General features: G+C 39.5%; 1 protein-coding gene across 1 annotated transcript; it reads right to left on the reverse strand.

Annotated features, from left to right (window-relative positions):
* Positions 1-884: 884 nt before the first annotated feature.
* Positions 885-20,937, reverse strand: naa25 (N-alpha-acetyltransferase 25, NatB auxiliary subunit). The gene is made up of 24 exons (XM_080876331.1): positions 20,832-20,937; positions 19,214-19,299; positions 14,427-14,565; positions 14,231-14,349; positions 12,650-12,724; positions 12,456-12,563; positions 12,031-12,109; positions 11,646-11,757; positions 11,416-11,505; positions 10,084-10,256; positions 9,878-9,990; positions 9,577-9,784; positions 8,171-8,260; positions 7,908-8,088; positions 6,188-6,287; positions 5,926-6,077; positions 5,717-5,842; positions 5,380-5,623; positions 4,446-4,569; positions 4,288-4,353; positions 4,106-4,203; positions 3,902-4,012; positions 3,637-3,777; positions 885-3,009 (listed from the first exon to the last, which is right to left on the reverse strand). The coding sequence occupies exons 1-24, from the start codon at positions 20,887-20,889 to the stop codon at positions 2,887-2,889; spliced, it is 2,916 nt and encodes a 971-aa protein (XP_080732457.1). The 5' UTR covers positions 20,890-20,937; the 3' UTR covers positions 885-2,886.
* Between the last annotated feature and the right edge of the window lie 2,702 nt (positions 20,938-23,639).

Raw genomic sequence — 23,639 nt, forward strand, 5'->3', positions numbered from 1 at the left:
TTGTATTGCAAGGCAAAATGTCCCACATTATTTCTCCCTTTGTCGTAGCACATTGACATTTTTATGACTGACTCACTCATGACTGAAGTGCATTCTCATTATAGAGCAGTCTCTTTTATTTCCTTACAAGAAACCTTTGACAAGTAGACACATATGCTGGTCTTCAGATAAAACCTGCCTCAGAACCTCTTTAGAGACTTCTGAATAATATATATGCCCGCCAAAATATGAATATTCAATTTTACCTTGAAATGTTCTTAATATCTTCCACCAACCAAAAGGCCCCCAAAATTTCCATCATCTTCATTTTAAATACTGATAGCTGACATGGAGTTCAAATGCCACGTTCTCTGTCTCCACACTCTCGGATGTTCATCATCATCTTATTTTGGCTGCTCCCTCTAAGGTGTCACCACAGTGGGTTTTCTACCTTCTCTCCAGTTTTGTTCATCATCTTGTGTCAACTTTTCTATTACACTCTCCATCCTGGGTTTGAGGTCCTTTGTATGAGTGGTTCTTATAATTTGTTTAAAAATTCTTTTCTGTTCCCAGCGTTTCATCCAATCTTACTGTTGCCTGTGTGTATAGGAGAACTTCATGATTTGGGTTTAATCACCATGAACTGACTAACTAAATAACATCAATTCTCTGTACTTGTATTTTGAGCTTATTTCCAAAGTTTCAGTTCATTGTGTCTGAAACAAGCTGGTGTAGCTTCCCTCCTTTTAAAGCTAACTTCTTCTGGTTGGCTGGTCCTGTTAAACAGCATCTGTGGAGATATCTGTAGGACTACAATTTAGAAAAGTTGTCCAAATCTAAAGCAGACTTTTCCTTTTCCTAGTGTTGATAATAACAAAAACATAAAATACAGCAAAATCCTCACATTTACCTTGTTTTATTTAAAAAAAGCTTTGACATTCCAGTGTTTCTGTTTTCCATTTTCTAACAAAAGAGGGTGGCAAGATGACACTCCAGATTGTCAACCATTATTCTCAACACATGTAATCAGATCACAGACACCTTCTGTCCAACCACTCAAACAGATGGGCTCGACTCTTTAAAGAAAAAAAAAAAAAAAAAGGAAAAAAAAAAAAGGCATTTATTAGCAGATGTGTATGCCACTGAATGTATATTCAGGACTAACAGGAAGGGGAAGAGTTTGTCATTTACTCACATATTCACATTGCTGTGCCAAATTCTTACAACAGTATAAATAAAACTGCACAACCTGCAGTGCCATCAGTGCCCCTTGGTATTTGTAAACTATGCCTCCATTTGCTTCTTTCCTCCACCTCCTGTTTACTGATGACAGCACAAGATGCTAATTTTGCACAAATTGGGAAGATGCAGCAGCTGATGACACCATTTTGGTTCACGAGTCTTTTAGTAGGGGGAGGAAGGAAGATGAGGGAATAAAGCGGGAATGACAAAACCATTAACACAGGACAAATCTCATAGCATCTACTGCACCTGCTTTTAAAAACACACTGAAGTCCTCACTCACACACAGTACTTCAAAAAAAGGCTGCCTCAGCTATTTACAATTAGGTCCAATGTCTGCCTGTGAAACACACCTGAGACAGAAGAGTTGTCCCAGGACAGTTACTATGAAGCTGCATATTGGCTGGACATATAATCTGGTCTAGTATGAACATGAGTGTCAGTATATCCAGTCCAGTCACAGTCTCCTTTGCATTTATCTTTATAACTGTCACTTTTTCTTTTTCCTTCAGCAACGCAAATTCAAGCAGTTGCATATTCGCAGCCTCAACAGAAAGCATGTTTTTGGTGAACATTCATGTTATGATAGTCATAGATGGTCTCTTAAATAATTCTAATCATTCCTGTCTCTAAAAGTTCTGAAGCCTGATTTCTTCTTTGTGCTGGAACAACCTGATTCCACAAGACCGTGTTTACAAGCACCGCTTCCACTAATGGTGCCACTAGTATTAAAAAACAAACAAACAAAAAAGAGCGGCAGACAATAACCTCCCCAAAAAAGAAAAAAAAAACCCAACCCTGATTAAGTAACTCATTCCAACATTGCTCTTTGTAATACTGCAACTACAGAGGTGGTTCCACTTTTAGTGCTAAAGTCACATAAACACACAGGGTACACGAAGCAAAGGAATTTTTTTTTTTTTTTTTTTTAAATGACGATGACAATAATTTGTGTATGGGGAAACATCAGTCTGAAGGCTTCCTGCAGGCGGTCAGGCGTCCAAAGAGTTACAAAGAGTTCATTGCAAAATTGTGCCCATTTGCTCTCCAATGTGCTGGAAAAGCAATCCTTCAACTGCGTTTTTCTTTTTTTGGAACTCACCAGAAAATAATAGAGTCAAAAATAATAAAAAAGGAAACATAACTGACCAACACACATAGTGGTTTATTGTGTCTTATATTCTCATTTAGTCACGGAGTTGTGGTTGTTGCTCTTTATTATGTACAATAATTTATTAGATTAGCTGTTCTAAAACTGCGTATTCACTAATTTATTTATTTTTATATATTTATTATTATTATTATTTTTTTCTTCTTCTTCTTCTTCTTTTGCACCTGTTAAAGGAACATGTCTCTTTTCCTCATTTTTACTTAGAACTGTTGTATAAATTCATGAATTTCATTACAAGCTTATGTGCTATAAGAGTTGCAAATGTTCCAGAGGTGTGTGTTGAAAGAAAAAGAAAAAGACATCAAAAACTCACAAACGCCGAGTGAGAATTTCAAGGTCAGAAATGACTGAGAACATGGGAGGCCCAGGAACTTCCATCATCAGTGAAGAGGGAAGGATTTGTAGGATAGCTGGTGGGCTGACAGTAGATGGTGGTGTGGGGCATTTAGGGGTGATGGTCGAGGGCGAGTTATTCTGGACATGCGTGATGGCGTTCATATCTTGAGGTTCTTTATAGTTTCTGTTCTCTTCTTGAGCAGATCTCCCACCTCCTGTAGGGAGCGGAGGTAACTGCACTGCACCTTATCCGTAGCAGCTTTCGTAAACGACACTTCCTCCTGAAACACATGAAAGAGGAGGTGAAACCTCACAGTCGGGCAGGAGATACTACAGTTAAACTTTGGATTTGAGGCTTAAAAGATTTAAGATCTGTAATATCCAAACCCTGTTATGTCTTTCTGCAAATTAAGGTATAAATTCAATCCTAATAGAAAATATCTAATGATTATGTCTGTGAAGGTTTCTCAGTCATCCAGGTCATCGTAGTCAAAGGAGCTTGCAAAGAAAAGCGTCTGGACTTCTTTAAGTTGCTTGAAACGTCTTCAAGCAACTTAAAGAAGTCCAGACGCTTTTCTTTGCAAGCTCCTTTGACCATCTAATGATTACTAGTTTCAGGCAAGAAGGTCCTGGGTTTGAATCCACCATATGGGCGGGGCCTTTCTGTGTCTGTGTCGTTTCTGTCCGGGTATTCCGGCTTCCACCCATGGTCTTCTAAATTGCCCATAGGTATGAATGTGAGTGAATGATTATCTGTGTTAGACCTGTGACAAACTATCCAGGGAGTATCCTTCCTCTCGTCCTATGGCAGCTGAGACAGGCTGGAGATTTTGTCAGCTACCAAACCTGTGTTTGTTTCTATTTAAAGAACAAAAACAGAACAAAAACATATTTTTCTCTGCACTAACCTGTGTGTATCCTTCCAAGGTTAAAGTGGACAATTTAAGTGATGTCATGGCAGTCTCTTGGCCCTTTATATGCTCCATGGCCTGTGTCAGCAGGTCTTGCAAATTCCCTGTCAGCTCCTGGAAGCCACACATCACCACTGGCTGGAAAAGAAAAGACACAACAACAGTGTTCAGGGCAAGTAGGTGGACAGCAGAGTATTGTTTATGAGTCCATATGCAGATACAGTACACCTAAAAATGGAAGGAGTGAAAGGGGCAACTGTACCAGAGCTGTGTTTGCATCCTTTTTCTTCTTTTTCTTTTTCTGTAAACTAGTCTTCAGTGGTCGAAGGATCTTGGCACAGTAACTAGCCATCCACAGGACTATGCACACAGTCTGAGCAAAATAAAGTGGTGCATATTATAGACAGCATGAGATTTGGTAGGAAACAAGTTGTAAACTGTGTGTGTAGAAACTGAGATGTTTCACCTCAACAAAGAAGACTAGGTTTTCTAATAAGGACGGCTGGGTTTTTAATTTGCCTTCTTTCATTTCCAATAAATCTCCTTTGCATTTATTCAGGATTTCTGTGGACAGAGGAGGAAAACATGAAGCATCCCAGATGTACAATAATGTTTATTTTTGATAAAGAAAACCATCTAGTGACTCACCTTGAAGCTGAACTACTATTGATTTGAAACCGTTACAGATCTGTGTCTGAAGCTCGGATGACCCATCTAGGAGGGTAAATAAGGAGTGGAGAGAAGAAAATTATCAGGCTAAATCCAATTAGTTTGTTAGTCTTCATGTTACCATTGTCTCTTCTTACCAAGTCCAGCCGTCTCGAGCTCATGTAGGTGGACAGACAACTGCAGGGCTGCAGCCTGACACTGACAGCTTCCACTGGACAAAGCTAGGACCAGACGGGTCGAGGGTGGTCCCAGGAATGGATACTGGAATAACAACATCACCATTACAGCAAAGCACTCCAGTCCGCGCAAATGTACAGCAAACGTCATGTGAAAATATGGATGATGTAGAGATTTGGTCGAAACTCTCATCTGACCACTTGGGGTTGCTGTAAATTAGGTTAATTCCAGTTACCCTGTGCAACATGGATCCAATACATTTGGGGAGGATGTTAAAATTGATACATGATGATAATTAAAAGATCATAAGGTGTATTCCTGATCAAAGAGTTTCTGTTTAAGATCGTTTCACTGCTGACTGGGACACGGTGAGCACACCATCACCACACACACACTAACCAGCTGGAGGAGATTTCTTGTTGAAATATTGTGCCTTCGTATTGTTTGATTCTTGAATCTAAAAATAAACTGTTAGTTGCCCAACAGTCACGATTTTAAAACTCAAATCGGACAACTCTAGACTAATGCACTGGCTCCTTCCTGGAGAACAGAATTCATTTTGTGCATTTTCTGGGCAAACGTGTGGACTAAGAAATAGACAGTTGAGATTCAGACTTTTTTGTGTCTAAAAGAAAAATCCTTCAAATTCATTAGAATGCATATGCCATCACCTTTCATGTTTAAAAACAATAAATAAATAAAAATAATCACTCTTTGCCTTCTCTTTCATGTATTGCTGTGAAGTGAGCCTTTGTATATGGGACAAAGGAGTCAGTGAGGTTGACTTCAACTCAAATGTATTTGTGTAGTACAAAATAATACAGTCGCCTCAAGGCACTTTATACTAAACGGTAAAGACGCTACAATAACAGAGACTTGCTTGTTTGTGTGCACCTGTATGTGTTTTTCTGCCATCTGAGCTGCTGTCTGTAGAGCCTGGTTCAGCTGGGAGAGCAGGCTGCTGAGAATTGAGGTCTTGTCTCCCACTCCGTTCTCATTAGATATCTCAGAGTTTTGCTGTGAGGGCATATGTGCCAACGCAGCCAATGAGGCGAGGAGGCGAAGCGTTAGAGAACGTATTCTGAGCCACATGGACTCTTCCTCTAGAGACTGACGTCTGTGTTCATCTGTTAGCTGTCTGTAAACAAAAGAGTAGCACAGGGTTGGATTGGAGACTGTGAGTGAGTACCAGCGTCTCTGTAACCAAAACCCCCCCAAAAAAGGACTATACCTGTCTTTAGGATCCCAGCACGTAAAAACAGTTAGGTCTCTGTTGTCCCTCATACTATCCCAGGGGATGTCATCCTCTTCTGCAGACAAAGACATGGCCTTCACACTCTCTTCCAGACTCAAGACACTGTAAAACAGAAAAATGCAACATCACAATCAACTATAGATAGAAATCCACAAGTTTATGTAAATTAGTGTGAATATTCTTACATATCAGCCTCAAGGAAGAGGTCGAGCAGCATCCTCTCAGTGCGGACCTGGGCAAAGTGCAGCGACTGGTTTAACCTGTTTCTGAGAGCAATGAACTCTGGGATTTTCTCAAACGCTCCATACTTATATGCCTGGATGATATACTCTGAGGTCTGGTGGAAAGAAGACAGAGGCAAAGGAGAGATAAATAAGGAAGGTAACGTAAGAGCAGGAGATCCAGTAAAAGTCTCTGCAGTTAAATCACAAAGAGGGATAGACTTACATCTTTCTGGTTCGAGTGGAAAAACCTGAGGGAGAAATTACAGGACTGGGAGGCTGCAGCAAACTGACCCAGTGACTCAGCATAGCGCGTTAACAGAAAACTGCAAAAATTAAAAAGATGTTTTTAATTAAAGTATCTGAGTCAAAGCTCAGATAATTTCCTTGGGGATTAATAAGGTATTCTGATTCTGATGAGGGCAAGGACACATTCATCCGAAGTACAAAATTAGTCCGAACATTCTTTTACTCCAAATTAGGGCTGCCACAAACGATTATTTTGATAGTCGACTAGTCACCGATTATTTTTGCAATTAGTCGACTAATCAGATCATACATCCATTGGATGTAAAACGTACAACTTATTGCAGCATGCATCTGCTCTTATACAGCCATCATTAGCTTACAGCTTTAAGTGTTTAAGGTCTGTGCTAACTAACAATAAAGACAAGATGATAGTTTATTAAATTTTAATGAAGTTTGCAGATTGTTTCGGTGAAGTTTAATAAACTCAGCCGTCTGCTCCTTGCTATCTAAAATATAACAGGACACCGAAGTATATTCTCGAGCATCTCACACTTCTGATAATCAGTTGTCTGCTTGATGTTTATTCAGTGGTGTAAAAACAATAACTTTAATCTCAGCCAAACCGATTTACTCAGGAACAAATAAAATACTGAAAAAAGCCAAACAATAACATTTTCAAGTTATCTAAGTGACTTATATATCATGTTTAACCTGAGTAGCGAAAGATGGTGGTGGGTTTGAAAACGATTTGCCAGGAGTCCGGTGTTCTCACCGAGCCTTGAAGTGAGCCTTGAACCCCGGCTAGCTATCAAGCTGGTGGGTAACAGACGTCTCTGAAAACGTCGGAGCGCTTTTGAAAATATGTGGTGTCTTGATAAACTGAGCAGATATTTGAAGTTTACACAGCTACATTCTCGCCTGAAAATATTTTAAACATTTATTTTGTGACCCAGAAAGAATAATAACAGTAATATTAAAACTAACTAGATGCCACCATTGTTGGAAACTGAGCAGGAATTCTGGGATAGGTTGGGCCACGAAGTATACACCCGACCCATCCTTCAAATCTGGGGAAACGAAGGGTGCATTTGTCGGCCGCATTTGTCAGTCTTCGTCGTGTCACTGTAACGTAATCGGCCTACAAATGCGGGCACAGGAGGATGCGGGTCCTGAATTTGGACACAGCTACGATACCGGACACTGCTTCTTCTTCTTTGGGGATTTAACGGCAGCTGGCATCCTTGTACATGCAGTGCTGCCATATTCTGTTTCAGTCCATTATTACACTCTTAAATCCTACTTATTCCTATGTCTTGTGGGATCTTACAAAGCTTCAAACAACGCGTCAACTATTAAATTAGTCGTCGACTTGTGACTAGTCAACTAATCGTGGCAGCCCTACTCCAACTTTTCATTTGATTCAATTTTATTTTATATAAAATTGAATTGAAGTCAGTTTCCTAACTTAAGGAATACTATAGATTTTATGTTGCAAACGATTGAAGCAACTACCAATTAAAGTGAAGTATGCTGTTGACCGACATATGACATGGTAGCAGACATGTTAGATATATAGTTAACTAAGCAACCGGAGCCTAGAACGTCAAGGAGCGACCAACCATCGGCAACAAAGTGTTGTGTGACGAGAAATCCGCTTTCTTTCCATGTTTCACCACAGAAACATGTTCTGTACTGACCCTATGGTGTCATGCTGTACATGTTTGGCATCCAGGCTTGAGTAAAGGTCCACTACAGGCTCAAACGCTCCCAGTCGACAGTACAGGAGCAGTAACAGCAGCTTGAACTGGGCGTTGGAAGGACTGTGAGATAGTCCCTCCTGGAGGAGACCCAAACACTGCCACATCATGTCCTCATCTCCTACAAGCATACAGATACACACATTTAGACACATCACATTACTGAGAGACAGGAAGTTCTGCACTGAAAAAGAAAAACTCACCGGTCTCTGTCCATAAGTCAATGTATACATGAGCGGCCATGAGACAATACATATCAGAAAACTGCAGCTCCGTCTTTAGAGCGTTCTTTCCTGTTCAGAGAGACCAAGAAGTCAGAACAAACAAAAACATGCACAAGGAACACAAGAAAAATCTTTAAAAGTGTTCAGTTCTTGTACAGTAAAGTCACCCTACAATTCTTAGAATGTTGACTGCAAACGTCCAACAAAGTCACCTTTATATCTTAAAAAACATGCCAAATATGACCAAGAAAAGTATGCTTGTCTGTAAAAATGAAAATGAAAAAATGAAGCCAATACCCAAGTGCTACACGTTGTATATGAAAGACAGGCAAAGCCACTGTGATGTCACCTACCGGTTAGTGAAGACCTATCTGAAACCTCAAGCTGAGCATTTTTACCTTCACCTTATTAGCTAACCGTAAACTGAGGGACACTATCTGCTCATTGGCTAACAGCTTATCAATCATAGCAAAGCATACCCTGTGTGTATCGTCCCTTTTTATTCAAATTGGGACCATAACTTACAAAATGGCCTTTAGTTTGTACTCAATATTGGTCACTGAGACCACAAAGTCATTAGGCAATTGTTGCATACGTGTCTATATATTTGGATGTCTTATTGAAAACATCACAGGAGCTCCCTCTTGCTAATTAGAAAGAATACATGTTTGCTTTGCTCTTCAGACCCAGAAGCTACTTCCATCTGCAGTCCATCTAATAGCCACTTTGGGTTGGCTTAAACCAAACCAAAACAAAAAAAAACCCCAACATCTTAAAATGTCTTGTTTTAGTAAAGTAAGTAATACAGATAATTAGCAGGTGCACCTGTGGTATCAATTTGAAACTCCTGAAGCTCGTTTCATTCTCAAGTTACTGCATTCATAAACTTAAATGTCCACATTGCCCGCCCACCTCAGCTTTTTACGGCTGTAGAGTAACAAAACAAGACAGCAGCTTAAAAAAAACCCCAAACAAACAAACAAAAGAAAACAAACATCTGACACTTGAAAATTTTAAGTCCGTAAACCAATAGATGACATAACGTTACCAATGTCTTTCTATTTTACAGTCTATGTCATGCATAACTGCAGTTTTATAACTTTATTGAACACACAAAAATGTATGAAAGCACTTTTTTATTCCTGGAATTTCTGAGAAAGAAGCCCTATTAGTAATCAACTATCAGCATGTTCAACTGGATGCTGCTGTTATCAGAAGAAATGTGCCAGCAAACAAGGAAGGCATTCACACTTTGCTGTTGACAACATCACATATCTGTCTGGCTCCACGACAAGATTTCACACCTCTTGGCTGTGGAAAATCTGATGATCCTGAATGAATGTCAATCTTATGGGTCTAAGAGTGAATAAAAATGTTGCTCTCACCAAACTTAAGCCCATGATGATAGTGAGCCTTAAGCTCTGTGATAAGATGAAGTTTGCCATCCACGTCGAGGGAATGATGCAGCCCTAGTGCACGGCTCAGCTGACAAACACACAAATGCCTCTGCAGCGCCTTGGTGTCCTCTGGAAAAGCAAATCCTTCCTCTTCCTGGTTGCCCAGTGGAACTGCTTCACTAAGATGATTAATGAACTAAAAAGAATTCAAAGACAGAAATGTGTTTCACGACCATGCTTTTCATTCTGCAAGAGGCAGTTCCACAGTTCTGCTTTAACTTTCTCTCACCTGAACGTGCTGCTCAGGAGACAGCAGGTGTAGGTATATTTTTAGGTCAGTGATGCAGCAGGGCTTGTCTCCAAACTTGTTGAAGAATTGCACCATTAACTCTAAAGGCTCACCTATTTATGGCCAACCAACAGACTGTCAGACTGAGGCAACAGGACATACATAAATACATGCTTATTCAGTATATGTGTGTGTATGTGTTTTACCTAGCAGGCTTTCCTCAGGACAGCCTCTTTCTCTCAGTCTGTGCATTAATTCAAGACGAGCCAAGTAAGGCCCTCTGAGTGAGCGGGACTCTTTGTTGTCCTCCCCCTTAATCCTCTCCTCCACAAACCTCACCACCTCAACCACAGTGTGATGTACTGAACCCTCTGAACAGCTACAGGATGGACAGAAAAAAAACAAAAAACTTCAGCGTGGACAAGATATAATATTATGAAGAAATAAGAGATAAATTGGACATATATAATATTATATAATGTCTAATTTGGAAAAAAAATATCCTCTATAAAGTTTGGAGAACAGCACAGCAGACGGTCATAGACACAAGGTGTTCCACATCTTGTTTGTCTTGCTGAAGGATGTGTGTATTTTTTAAATTAATAATTCATTTAATAATTAACACATGGCTTTCAGCAACTAGTAGGGATTTTTAAGGTTAAATAGGAGGAATGCCTTAGTGAAGGGACTTTTAACCACAAGGTTGGGCGATTGGACGAATATATCGACGATAGACTCAGCTTTCCGTTGATCGTTTTTACAAGAGTGATTTATTTATTTGCACATGGGTAAGTTTGCTGATAATGTTGGTTGAAGCTAAGAGAAGCAGCTGCGAACAGATGCACCCTCCTCAGAGTGCGCTCAAATGCAGCGATTCATTTACTCACAACAGAAAGAAAGAAAGGCAGTAGCCTATGTTCAGAAAAACACAAAAATATTTTATTTAAATAAAAAAACCACAATGGTGGGGAGGGAAACAAAGAGAAACTGGCTTCTTTTTTCCACGATAACAGTGTTTATAGGCTGTTCCAGAGTTTATCTGTCTTACACACTCGATCAAACAACAAAAATTAAAAAGTTAAAAATCAAAATGTCTCTTTCATAACATAAAAAACCCCAAAAAACAACTTCCAACGTAATGTTAAGTCTTTTGTGCGATTTGGCGCATCTCAAATATATAAATGAACAATCCAAAAAGTAGCTATATTAATACTGAAACAAACAAGAAAAGAAAGTCAATTATTAATTATTAAATATTAAAAAGAAATATTCCTTCCAAACCAGACTTACAAATTCTAAACGCGCAAATCAGTCCGTACATGGTTATACTGCTCCTCCCATCAAAAAGTCAGCGCATGCGCAAATATATTCCGTCCAATAATCGTTGGTTATTGGACTGACGATTTTTGGTTGGAAAACCGAATTGCCCAACCTTATTTAACCATCATGTGTGGGTTTTGTTAAAGTAAGGGAACAGATGCAGAGTTCACATGGATGGAAATCTTTATGCATTCAAACTCAAACACCTGCGTACTCACTGTTCGCCTTCTTCTGGCGGGCTCCACGACTGATCCACCAAGTGAAAGAGAGAGTCAAAGTAAGCCGGGTAGAACTGCCAATCATCAGGACTGCAAAGAAACACATTTTTTTGGTTGTTGTTGGCTGATATCTGTACTCCATCAGAAGTGATGTGCATCGACTGATGCCATGTTCTGATCAGTTATTGGTCTTGGACAGCTTGTGCACTGTTAAGATAAAACTCACTCACTTTTTAAGTAGCAGTTTGTGGGCCAAAGCGTTGCACTCTGGCCAGCGTTGCAGTCGCTTGTACAGCATCATACATTTGTTTTCTCTGCTCTGCAGCTCACTGGTCAGCTTCTCTGTGCAAAAATACAAGTATTAGCTGAAGAGGAATTTCAGGATGCACAGCATCAGATTTATAAGCCATGTGTGCCACATTACTTCAAACTATCCCTGTTATTTTATTGAGAATGCTGTTTAACACTTTATGTTCTCACTACAGCTTACTTTAAATATAAATAACTTTTTCTTCTTCCTGCCAAACATGACTGATACTATTTCAAAGTGTTAATGTCACATGGTCAATTTAAGAAAGTGTGTGTGTTTGTGAGTGTGTGTGGGGATCTACCTACCCCCAAGTGGGCCCCGGATCACTTCAAGGGCCTCTACACATTTCCCCAAGCGCTCTAGGATCATAAAATACAGTTGCACCTACAGAACACAAAAGTTAAAGTGAAAAAGTAAGGACTGTGCAATATTCTAACATTTGTATTTTCATCTTAAACATGTATGCAGTTAACACTAAAGTGCAGAAATCAGGGGGTTTTTTTCTGGCAATTAATGTGCCATGGGTTTCATTCACTAAAAGTTTTTTTAATGCCAACATGACTACTGTAACTTAAAATATAAGACTCTCTCAGCTGTTAATGAAAATCCAAAGGAAATTCTGAATTTTAAAAATAAAAGTTGAGTAACTGGGATTTTGCCAGAATCCTGCTGTCCATTTAAGTTGGTTTCCATTGTCATAACACTGAAGTCATAAAGCCAACATACTCACCTCTGCTTCTGCTTCAATCTTTTCCTCCTTGACCATTTTTTCCACCATGCGTTCAGCCAGAGGCAGGAACATGGTCTGAGCCAACTTTTCATCTTGGGCTGAGATTGCCTTAGAAACAAGCACACAGTACTTTTACTGTCTGTTACCAATCATTCTAATATTTCAGCATTCATGTTATAAAAGCTTTCTTGTACCTGCATCACAAGACTCATGACCGACCAAAAGTAATAGGGATTCTTCGGGACAATTTTATACAAGGCCATTCCTGCCTGTAAATAGGAGGATGTAGCCATTAATACATTAATTCTGCTCCTAAATCAATGGAATTCATTTTCACGTAGAGCTGGGCGATATGAGATTTTTTCATATCACGATATGTTTTTTTCATTTCAGGCGATAACGATATCTATCACGATATAGGCCAAATAACTATATTTGTAAGATTTAAATGTGCCGTTGCTCACAAGTAAAATGTGAAATAATCAGCAGCTTGTTTTTATTTAAATATTTATTTCCCATAATAAGTTCAACAGGGTAGATGTACTTAAGGAACATGAGACTTTTTCAGATAAATAAAGGCAAATATTGCAAACTACACAAAAGGCAGCCGCTAAAGCGTTTAAGTTTCAAAACAGAACAAACGAAACAGACTAAATTGTCAATTCCACTTAGAAACAAAATATTAATTCTAAAAATAAATCTTAGTTTGTTTTACAGAAGAACAGACAAAACTGACTAACTTTTGTCAATATCAAATAAACTGAGAACTAAAAGGAAATTCTCAATCTCTCCTTGTTGTATAGCTTAGCTTTTCAAACAGTTTTAACAGTTACTTTAGTCTGACAAAAGCCGAATGATGAATTAGCGCTTCCAGTCAGAGACTGAGGCTACGTCCACACGTACACGGGTATTTTTGAAAACGGAGATTTTCCGTTTTCGTTTTAAAAAATAATCCCGTCCACACATAAAGGCAGAAATGAAGGAAAACGCTGCTATGAACATGCCAAAGCAGCAGGTGGAGCGAGATTCCTAACCGTGCAGAAATGTTGGCCAATCAGAAGTCTAGAAGCCTCGGTGGGAAAAAGTAAACAAAGCTGGGGCATAGAAGCAGAACTGAGTCGTATGTGTGGAGGGACAGTAACTGTGTGTATATGTAAGCATTTAAACACTGCAGAGAGTAAAATTAACAGTAACAGTATTGTAGAAATTCATTTCACCGAAACAATAACGTGGCGCACAGTGTGACGCATGCACCAGTTTATTGTATTTCCAGACTTGCTTTCGGCACAATTTACAGTGCACGCTACTCTGTTTTTTGTCAGACTTGAAATAGCCGAAATACCTTCACACTACGGAACTTCTATGGCTCTTCCGTTCGACAATCTCTCCGGCATTGGAACCATCATCTGTGTTCCCTTCGGTCACGCTCGGTTGATTTTTCTAGTCGGCACACTCATTTCCTCCATTACCCGCTGGCTGCTTCCCAAACAAACACACGTGCGGCTTGGCACTTGTGCTGTACCTAACAAGTCACGCGACGTGACGCTGCGGCTGTGATTGGTTCGGCTCTGCGCTACTTAATTTGGATTGGCTGACCTTTTTTTTTTTTTTTAAGAGGACAAGAGCGGCGAGGTCTATCGCGATAGCTTAATTTCTCTATCGCGTAAAAGTTATATCGCGATACATATCGTTATCGTTCTATCGCCCAGCTCTATTTTCACGTGAGCCCATAAACCTGCTTGTTGCTCATATTTGCTCTTTTTGAGCTGTCTCACCTGCTGCATCTTTTTGTATTCTCCCACACGAGCGTACGCCATGAAGAGGTGAGAGTGATACTCTTCGCTTAGAGGAACCTTCTTCACTGCAGCCTCATACAGCTTGGTGACCAACTCAGCTGTGGACAACACACATATTCAATATTCAGTCATCCAATGTTAATACCAGCTTTCATGTGTGCGCATATATACTCACGACGATGCATCTCTCTGTACAGTATAGTCAGAGCCTGAAGCGAGTTGTCATCAGTGGGCTCGAGAGTGGCCACTTCCTGGGCTAAAGTGAAAGCTTCATCCTGCTTTCCAGTCCTCTGAAGGCCAATCGCCTTCAGGACCTGGAGGAAGCAGAAAAGACTGAGTTATAAAACTGAATGAGAAGGAAAAGGCAAAAAAAGAGAAAAAGATAAACATTACAGATTTCATTGGCACGAATAAAATGGCAAGCCATTGCAGAGGTTTTCAGTTAGAGCTAGAAGCACAATGGCAACCCAAACAAAGGTTTTCAACAAGACAATTCCAAAGACAAGGATGCACTAGGAACCTAAAACCTTCTGATGTCAAAAACAGTTTAATAAACAAATTAAATTTCTGCTGTCTTGATCATTTTAGAGCCCCACCTGTAACACTGCAGCAGTGGCCCACCTGTAGTTCAGTGTACAGTGTGCCTTAAGCATGAATCCACAGTACTGCAATGATACTCTGCCACTTTGGCTGATGATTGGCTGATTGCTTGCAGTCTGGGAATGGCCCATCTGACTGCAGAGAGCTCTTTCATTGATGGAGGCAGTGTACAAAGTATGTAATATAAGTGATGGTGATACAGCTTCAACTCCAGGATGAAACTTGGAAATTTTCCCAGCTTCTGGCTTCACTTGGGAATTGGATCAACCCAGAATCAGACTCTTCCTTTTCTTTTTTAAGAAACATCAGGACCTTCTCATGATTGCCTGATGCTGACTTCATTTTTTTTTTTTTTCACGGTGAGTTTTCAACTAAAAAGCAAAGCGTTTAGTGTTTATATATGTTACGCAACAAGTTCATATTTGAATTTCCTGTTGCTTTTTTGCAGCGGTGTGAAATGGCCTTAACTGTTACTTTGCTACAGGCTGCAAAAAAATAGCGAATGCCAACATCTTTATGCTTTTGTTGTTTTAGAAAATAATTTTGAGATGAGACTGTGATTATGACTGGATACCATTGTCACACCTTGGACATACAGAAGTCGTTTGATCATATAACACACACACACACACGCACACACACACACGCTCTGGAGAAAAACAATGCTGAGAGACAACAATGTGGAAACTTGATGGGCTGACCCAACACACAAATACTGGATGTGTGTTACTGTGTGTCCAAGCGGACTTCAAAAAGAGTATAACAAGAATAAACGCTCGGCCGTCGGGTCTCCTGCCTTCTGTGTAACCAACAGAGTATTACTGAGGAGTTAGAACCAACAGAGTCTCGGGGACTAAGGATGTAGACCTGCTACATCCTTAGCAATCTTATTTTTATTGAATGAGCCACATTGCTCCTATTGGCTGCCCTTCTCTGTCACTCACAGACCTCTTGCTGAAAGGGGTGAGTGCAGTAGCATTTAAAGCTACAGACACACAAAAAAAACAAAAAAACAAATAAACTGGGGTATTCAGGCATGGTCCAAAAAAAATTGTGTGGTATTTAGTTGAGCAGGGCGATATGACCAAAAATATTTATCACGATATACATTTGAAAATTTGCGATAACGATATAACTGACGATATAATTGACACTAGACAAAATACTTTACAACTCCAGAACTTTATTAGTGCAAAAACCCCCATCAATGTATTTTCACTTAAACAAGCAGCTGTTTTTTTATGTGCATTAAAGTTATATAAAAATTTAACAGTGCAAATGCAAATTCCTTGCTGACAGTTTAACCAAAAGGCATTTCCAGTGGAAATTGGCCGACATATCCTCAGCATAACCATGTATAATATCCACAAAACTTAAAAAGAGGTTATACACACAATACGGTAATATTATGTTGAAGCACAGTACGTATCACTCCGCGAGGCTCCTGCCTACGATGCCGTAGTGCTCCAACAATCCATCAAGCGGTGCGGCTTCGTAGCTTAGCAAAGTTGTACTAAAACATTTGACAGATTTTCCAGCGCCGTGTACCACATAAAATTGTTTCGAGGTCAGTAAACACAACCAGAATTCATACATAAGGCACACGGGATTATAAGGGGCACTGTCGATTTTCAGAAAAATCAAAGGATGCCGTATTTTCCAAACAACACGGTAATAACGATGGGCCATTAGCATGCTCTACCAAAAATAGTGCTTTGTTGTGTATCTGACAGACGAAAGCTAAACCAGTTCCACACCACTTAAGTTGCAGCATTTTTACAAACCAATTCTGGTTCATCCGTTTCATTCAACGATCCGCTTTCGCTCTTCTCATTCTGCGTCACCGCCATGTGCGTATGTAAACATAGGCACTGCGCATGCGCGTTTTACCCATATTCTATCGCGATATTTCATTTTCCTATCGTTGCCCAAAATTACACCGGTATTATCGTGAACGGTATGATATAGCCCAGCCCTAGTATTTAGTGCTGAAACTTGTAATATACATTCTGAGAACAGGGAATAACACATGTCCCTAAGTCTTAAGATATGGGACCTTAACTTTAAAAACAAGATGGGAGAAAAAGTCACTCTAATGAGTCTGACCTACTCAGTCGTCATTTATCAGTTTTAAAACTTTCTTACCAAGATCAGGAATCCTACCAATTTTTACATGTTATATTAAAAAGTAATTATTTTGTTATAACTTGGTAGCAATACAGTGAGAGTAGCTGAAAATAAACATGGATCTAAGGGTGGGTGGTATAAACGGTATACGGTAGAAACAATATAAATTTGGCCAACGGTAGAGATTTTGACTATACCACTCTATCGCGATAACGCATGTTGATGTCGTCATCAAGCTGCGCCTGTTTTGGTTGAAAGCATTGCAGCAGCTGCAAACAACATCATCTGCAAATTATGCTGGGCGACAGTAATAGCAAAGAGTCGAAGCACTTTTGGAATATGGGGAAAGCCAAAAACTGCGCTTCCTCCACTTCCGTACCATTGATTCATTAATGCTGAATTCTCTCGCGGCTGCTCTATTCCCATGTTGTTGCAGTATATTAATGACTAACCTCGTAATGTGGATGGATTATCTCAGTTGTTCTCCTAACTGAAGTTTGGTCTGTTTATAGCATCCTACCATGCAATTGCATTTGTCCCTAACCACCAGAAACCCTCACGTTAACTTTTATCGAGTAGAAAAAAGTTTGCGTTCATCCTTCAGCTTCACTGTGCTAATGTTATGCTAACGTAGCTGTTTTGCTAGCGTTCAAGTAGCACATCATTATATACGAGCTAGTCCCTAGTAACCCTACAAATGTCACTGCTGTTTAGTTTTCTGTCTTCATTTATGTTGAAAGTGACAGCAGAGCTGCACGTTTTAAGTTTTTCAGAAACCTCTCAGTCAGAACATGCTATATCATGTTTAGGTGGAAACTAGCGAGCTAACTTCCTGCTAACTTCTAACTCCGTTGAATTTCATAAATTCTGTTTTCATGGATGTCTGGATGTTAAACTTAATTGTTACACCTGGTAAAGCAGCAACACTGATCATTTTATTAAAGATGAAAAAATTTAGACTGTTGTTAACTCTCAGTGATGCCGCAGTGTTCGTTTGACTTTGGGACCTGAAGTTGACAGAGTTTTGGACCCAGATTACTCCGCAAGGCCCTCGACTACGGCAGCCGTAATGCTCCGACAATCCATCAAGCGGTGCGCCTTCATAGCTTACTAAAGTCGTACTAAAGACAGATTTCTGCGCACACTGTCGATTTTTGAGAAAATTAAAGGATTTTAAGTGTGCCTTATAGTGTGTAAAATACGTTCTACAGAAGAAAAGAAATATATCGCGATATATATCGTTGCCGCACATGCTTCAAATTATACCGTGATATGGATAGTAGGCCATATCGCCCAGCTCTAGATCAAACCAGTAAAACAGTTTATTTTGGTGATCTGCAGCGGAGATGAAAGTCAACTTCAAATTTTCAAACTGTTGGACATCTAAAGTGTTACCAGAGTGAGAGTTAGCCGAGTTAACTGAGAGAGTTAGCTATCATTGTGGGACTGAAAATCCAGAGTGTCTATAATCCCAAGATTAGTAAACTCAGTTTTTACTAACACTGGGATTATACTTTCTACATCCTTGAATTTCATTAGACGGCAAGTGTGAGTGTCCACATCAATGTTTTTTGTGACTGTGCAGACTGCTCCGAGAATTTACATTACAAATATACATTCACTCTAGACCGGGGGCTTCAAAAAAGCATAACAAGTATGACTACTCAGCTATCAGGTTTCCAGGAGGCTTTGTCCGCAAATAAGTATAATGGAGGCCCAAATCTGCCTTTTGGACCATGCCCACTTTATTAAGAAGAGGAAAAAAAGGGGACAAACTGAACAGCAGTTTGGGAAAATGGCACAGCCCCACTCCTGAGACATGCTGAACTGACAAGTGTACCTCTGACCTGTTGTCCAGACGTTATTTTAATTCTGTGACTTTAAGACAGCTGTCCAGTCCTGCTGCAAATCTCTAATAGTGTGCATGAATATTCCGCTTTACAGGTGCTAGATGTGCATGAATCCACTGGATTATTGCAACACCTGTAACTAGCACTGAAATTCAAGCCTGAGCAAAACCTTGATGCGTCCCTCTTCATATTTTGGGACTTCAAATAATGTGATTATTAGAGCAGATGAGCACTGACACTAAAATTTTATAAAATATACTGTTTTTAATACATAAGCTCCACTGACCTACAGACCTGTACAGGTTCCTTGCAACAGTGGAGGAACCCTCACAGAACACCAACAGAGCTCAACACTTTCAGCATGAACAGTCATTTAGTCACCCACCTTGGCACAGTGCAGGTCCTTATGTTTCTTCAGCAGTTTATCTGCCTGCTGTATCGCCATTTTGTTATTGCCATTATCAAGGTAATCTGGGAAGCACAAGAACAACATCGCTTTTATTTAATATTTATTTGGGGGATTGACAAAGTAATTCAGAAACTATTTTGGTTTTGGATTCATTTTTTTCCTGTTTTCTAAGCAAAAACATCAGAGTGGGCCCAGCTTATCAGGGTTCGTGTTGCAGAGCAGGATAGTATTTGCAAGGGTCTGGAACGCTGTTTAAACAAAATTTGAAATTTTACCATATTAATCTGAGTTACAGATGCTTTCACGTCTATCTGACCTGTAAAAATGATCGGCAGATAATGAAAATAACTGCCAGTAAATCTTTCACTATAATTAAATACAGCTTATCTTAGTGAATGGTTAAAGTATGCGGCTTCAGACATAGACAAGAGATACCTCAGTACAGCTGAGTGCCAAAATTAACCGTACCAGACAGCAGTGTGCTTATGTCATGTCTATTCTCTCGGTTTAAACTGTCATCACAGGAGGGAAAAGTTGCCAAATACTACAGAAACCAGGGGAACCCTGAGGTGTACTTAAGACCCGGTATTGATCAAGTTTCAGCTCTAAGTTGCAGTGAAACTGCAATAACTGCATTACAGTTTAAGCTTCACTCCCAAAGTAACACCGGGGGGGGGGGGGGCGCAAAAATCCCCCGCGCGCACACGCACACAGATATGTATACACACATAAAACAATGCGTATTTTCGGTTTGTAGACTTGAAATACTATTTATTTTCCATCAGTGCAAAACTAGCAGTAAAAGAAATTAAAACAGCTTCAACTGGTGTGAACTGTTTTAATTTCCCCTCACGGAACAACACCAAATAGTCCATTATTTACGTTATTCATCAGCACTGTTACTGAAAGGTCCGCGAGCTGACAGCTAGCTAGCAAGCAAGCATTACATCTCAACCGCTAGAGTTAGCTTGAAGCATTGTCCTTAAACTACTATGAACCTAAATTTAGCTGGGAGTTAACAGTGGAACCTTCAGTCTGCTACAAAACAACTAAAGCGTCACAGTGGCGTTAATCGCAAAGGAAATATATGTCAGACAGTGGAAGCCAACTTGCATCAACGAACAACTTTTCTTTTTCTCAACCTGCAGCATGTGCAGGAGCTTATTGATTGACTGCAGCTTAGCTGACACACTAGCAAGCTAAGCTACGCTACGCTGTTAAATAGCGCCCATGAGCTAGAGGAGAAAGCACTTCGACTTTGAGAACGAGTCAAGCCGAACGACAAATAATGTCCACACGTTTCATTGCAACAACACCACCGAGAATCTCTATAGATTTAAAAGGGACAGGCTGTTTCATTCAGAGACCCGACACTGGAGATGTGTTCTACCCCGGCTTGGTTGAAAACCGGGTAAGGTGCACTGTCATTGGGCGCTGCGGGCAGCAGAGTCCGTGGCTGCAGCTGGAGGGGCCGCATCGCTGCCCCACGACTCCAGCAGCCTCTAGTTTAAACATATTCTCCAGGACAGGGCACAGCTGTGTTTACCGAACCTCCACACACAAAGAAATGTGTAACTTTCCATTGAAAACTTACCGTATATAGGTCTGAGCCTCCTGTCGTTTGGATCTTGCACATGGCCTCTCGCCGCCATGGTGTAGTTTACCTGCTGAGTAGATGTTCACGCATGCGTATTCGAAGCGACCTCAGGAAAGACTAAAGGATTTTATTTCTCGCTGAAAACGCAAAAGTATTGTCAGGATGAAACCTGTCTCAAGTTTTGACTTTAAACCTATAATAATACAATATGAAAAACAGACAGCTTGCTAACGATAAAAAATTTATTTCATAGCCAAGGAAAGTAGTTTTAGAATAGTTCGTGTATTTGTGGCAGATTAAATGTTTCGCTATCCAGATAGATAAAAAATAATTGTAAATATTGTTTAGCTGTGTTTATCACCTAATAAGTTTTAAAAAAAAACCCAGTTAGGCTGTGACTCAAAACAAAGCTAATTCGGGGCCACAAATTGTAGTAAGACTGGCTATTTTACTAATAATTCAGATTTAGTCAAAGCCCGGCTTTTAAGATTTTAGATCATAATTACAAATTAAAAACTGAAACGTATTCAATCAAAGCTCAAAGTTAACAGATACAAAGCACAAAAGCAAAGCCAGCATTTTTTTTACTATAGTTTTTGTAAGATTACAGGATGACCCTTGTCATTTTATATATTTAAAATTATTTAAAATATATAAAATATAAGCTGAATACTCAAGAACAGAGTAAAATAAAACCATATTCTTATTTCAGCCTCTAGGGGTCGCCCCAATAGATCATCTGTCTCTTTTTTTTTTTCTTTTCTTTTTTTTTATTGAAAGAAATTTTCATATACAAAACAAGTCAAGGAAACAGACCAGTTTTTTTTATTCATATTTGAAATAAGCTTAAGTGACTTAAAATATTGACAAAAGCAATTCAAGAAGACGGAGAATATAGGAGAGGCATTCTTCCACTTACATAAATGAATGAAAAACTTACATAGCACTATTACAAAATTGACAACATCTGAGATTTCAGAATCCAGATTGTCCATAAAGTAAAGAACATCCTTAGATGTGAAGGAAGGTATATTGGAAATTCTGAGTGAAACCCAACAGTGTATTTCAAACCAAAAAGCATTAACATACTGACAAGTGAAAAATAGATGCTCTAGTGTTTCTGGATCGGAAGAACAGAAAGCACAAGAGTCGGCCTCAAAATTAAACCTTTTATACAGGAGTTCTCCAACTGGATAAATGCCAGATATAATTCTGAAGTGTGTTTCTTTCATTTTAGGCGCAAGTGAAAGAAAATGACTTTTCTTTCAACATGCTATTGAGATCATGTCTGACATTGACATTGTAGTTGTAGAATACTATTTGCTTAAAGGTATTAGAGATTAATTTATTATTAAATCGTTTGTCCTTTATTGAGGTACCTATCGTCAGTGAAGGTAAGCACGTTCTTATTAGTGAATACTTTAAAGTATTTACGATAAGATTTAACAACGGTGTGGGTAGTACTTTACAAACCTTATTATAATTATTAAATGAAATGTCTATTTTATACTTATCAATAAATTCTTCATAAGATAGCAAGTTTCCGTTTTTATCAAGCAGATCAACAATAAAACATACACCGCTATCATACAAGTCTGATTTAAATAAGGACTTCTTATTGATGACTATAACCCTATTATTCCACAGCACAGAACTGTGAGGTGAAAAATTGTGGGTGAAAATTAGTTTCCCAAAATTCAAAGCTTGCTTATAGAAACTAGACAACTTAAGAGGAATCTTAGATATTTCATAATCACATCTGAGCAGAAAATCTAACCCCCCGACCTTATTAAAGAGTTTGTTTGGAATATGGTACCACATAGATTGAGGATAGGAAATGATCATCTGTCTCTCTACTACCCTTTCATCACCTTCTGTCATACCAAACTTCCGCATTTCCTCCTTCACTACATCATCTATGAATCTTCTCTGTTGTCTTCCTCTTTCCCTCCTGCTTGGCAGCTTCATCTTTTTTGTTTGTATATTTAGTTTGTTCTTGTTTTTCCACCAAGCAGTCACATACTGTAACATTCGGGCATCAATTTAACACAATAACATAAACTCATCCCGAAAGGTTGATTCTGATTATCCAGACGTAGCGTTTTCAGTGGGAGAAACGTTTCGTCACTCATCCTACTGACTTCCTCAGTCTCCACTGACTGCAGTTTTCCCCAACCTTATAAACAGTACATTTGCACAATAACTGAACCTAGCCGCATGAAAGAACAACGAACTGTCAGGTCAGTTCCTTGATCATTAATATGCAAATTTTCATGACCATTGATCAACAACCACTGATCAATGGCCATGAGTACCATTCACAGAGAGTTGGGGAATGGCTGCACTCATATCATTGTAAGATGGTGAAAGATGTACCCTTAGTCCCCTACTCGATTTGGAGATGGTCTTTCCCTTTTCACGTAAATGGCCTCCCTGAATCCCTGCTCAAACCAGCGTTCCTCCCTGTCCAGGATGTGTACATCCTCATCATTGAAAGTGTCCACTGGCCTGTAGGTGTAAATAGACTGCGGAGTCCTGGCCTGGCAAGTTAGCTCTTCTGTGTTGTGCCATCCGCTTTGCTAGAGGTTGTTTGGTTTGGTATGAATTATGGCAATCCTCCTGGCACTTAACTCATTCATTGCCATTGACGTCTATAGCCGTCAATTGCAGTGAATGAGTCAATGGGTTTAACTCATTCACTGCCAATGGCTGGCAGTGAATGAGTTAAGAGCGTACACTACATTACTATGTTTGTGTCGGAGGACCCGATCCTTAGGGTGGACCAATTTTTGGCACATCGTGTTT

The sequence above is a fragment of the Rhamphochromis sp. 'chilingali' genome, assembly GCF_963969265.1.
Source record: "Rhamphochromis sp. 'chilingali' genome assembly, chromosome: 2".
NCBI classification, from domain to species: domain Eukaryota; kingdom Metazoa; phylum Chordata; class Actinopteri; order Cichliformes; family Cichlidae; genus Rhamphochromis; species Rhamphochromis sp. 'chilingali'.

Excerpts from the sequence above, each read along its gene's own strand:
- naa25 (XM_080876331.1), bottom strand. The coding sequence starts at position 20,889 with ATGGCGGCGAGAGGCCATGTGCAAGATCCAAACGACAGGAGGCTCAGA. Across the intron at positions 11,758-12,030 it reads GATCCGGGGCCCACTTGGGG|AGAAGCTGACCAGTGAGCTG; the intron begins GTAGGTAGATCC and ends ATTTTTGCACAG. Across the intron at positions 9,785-9,877 it reads CTCCTGAGCAGCACGTTCAG|TTCATTAATCATCTTAGTGA; the intron begins GTGAGAGAAAGT and ends AATTCTTTTTAG.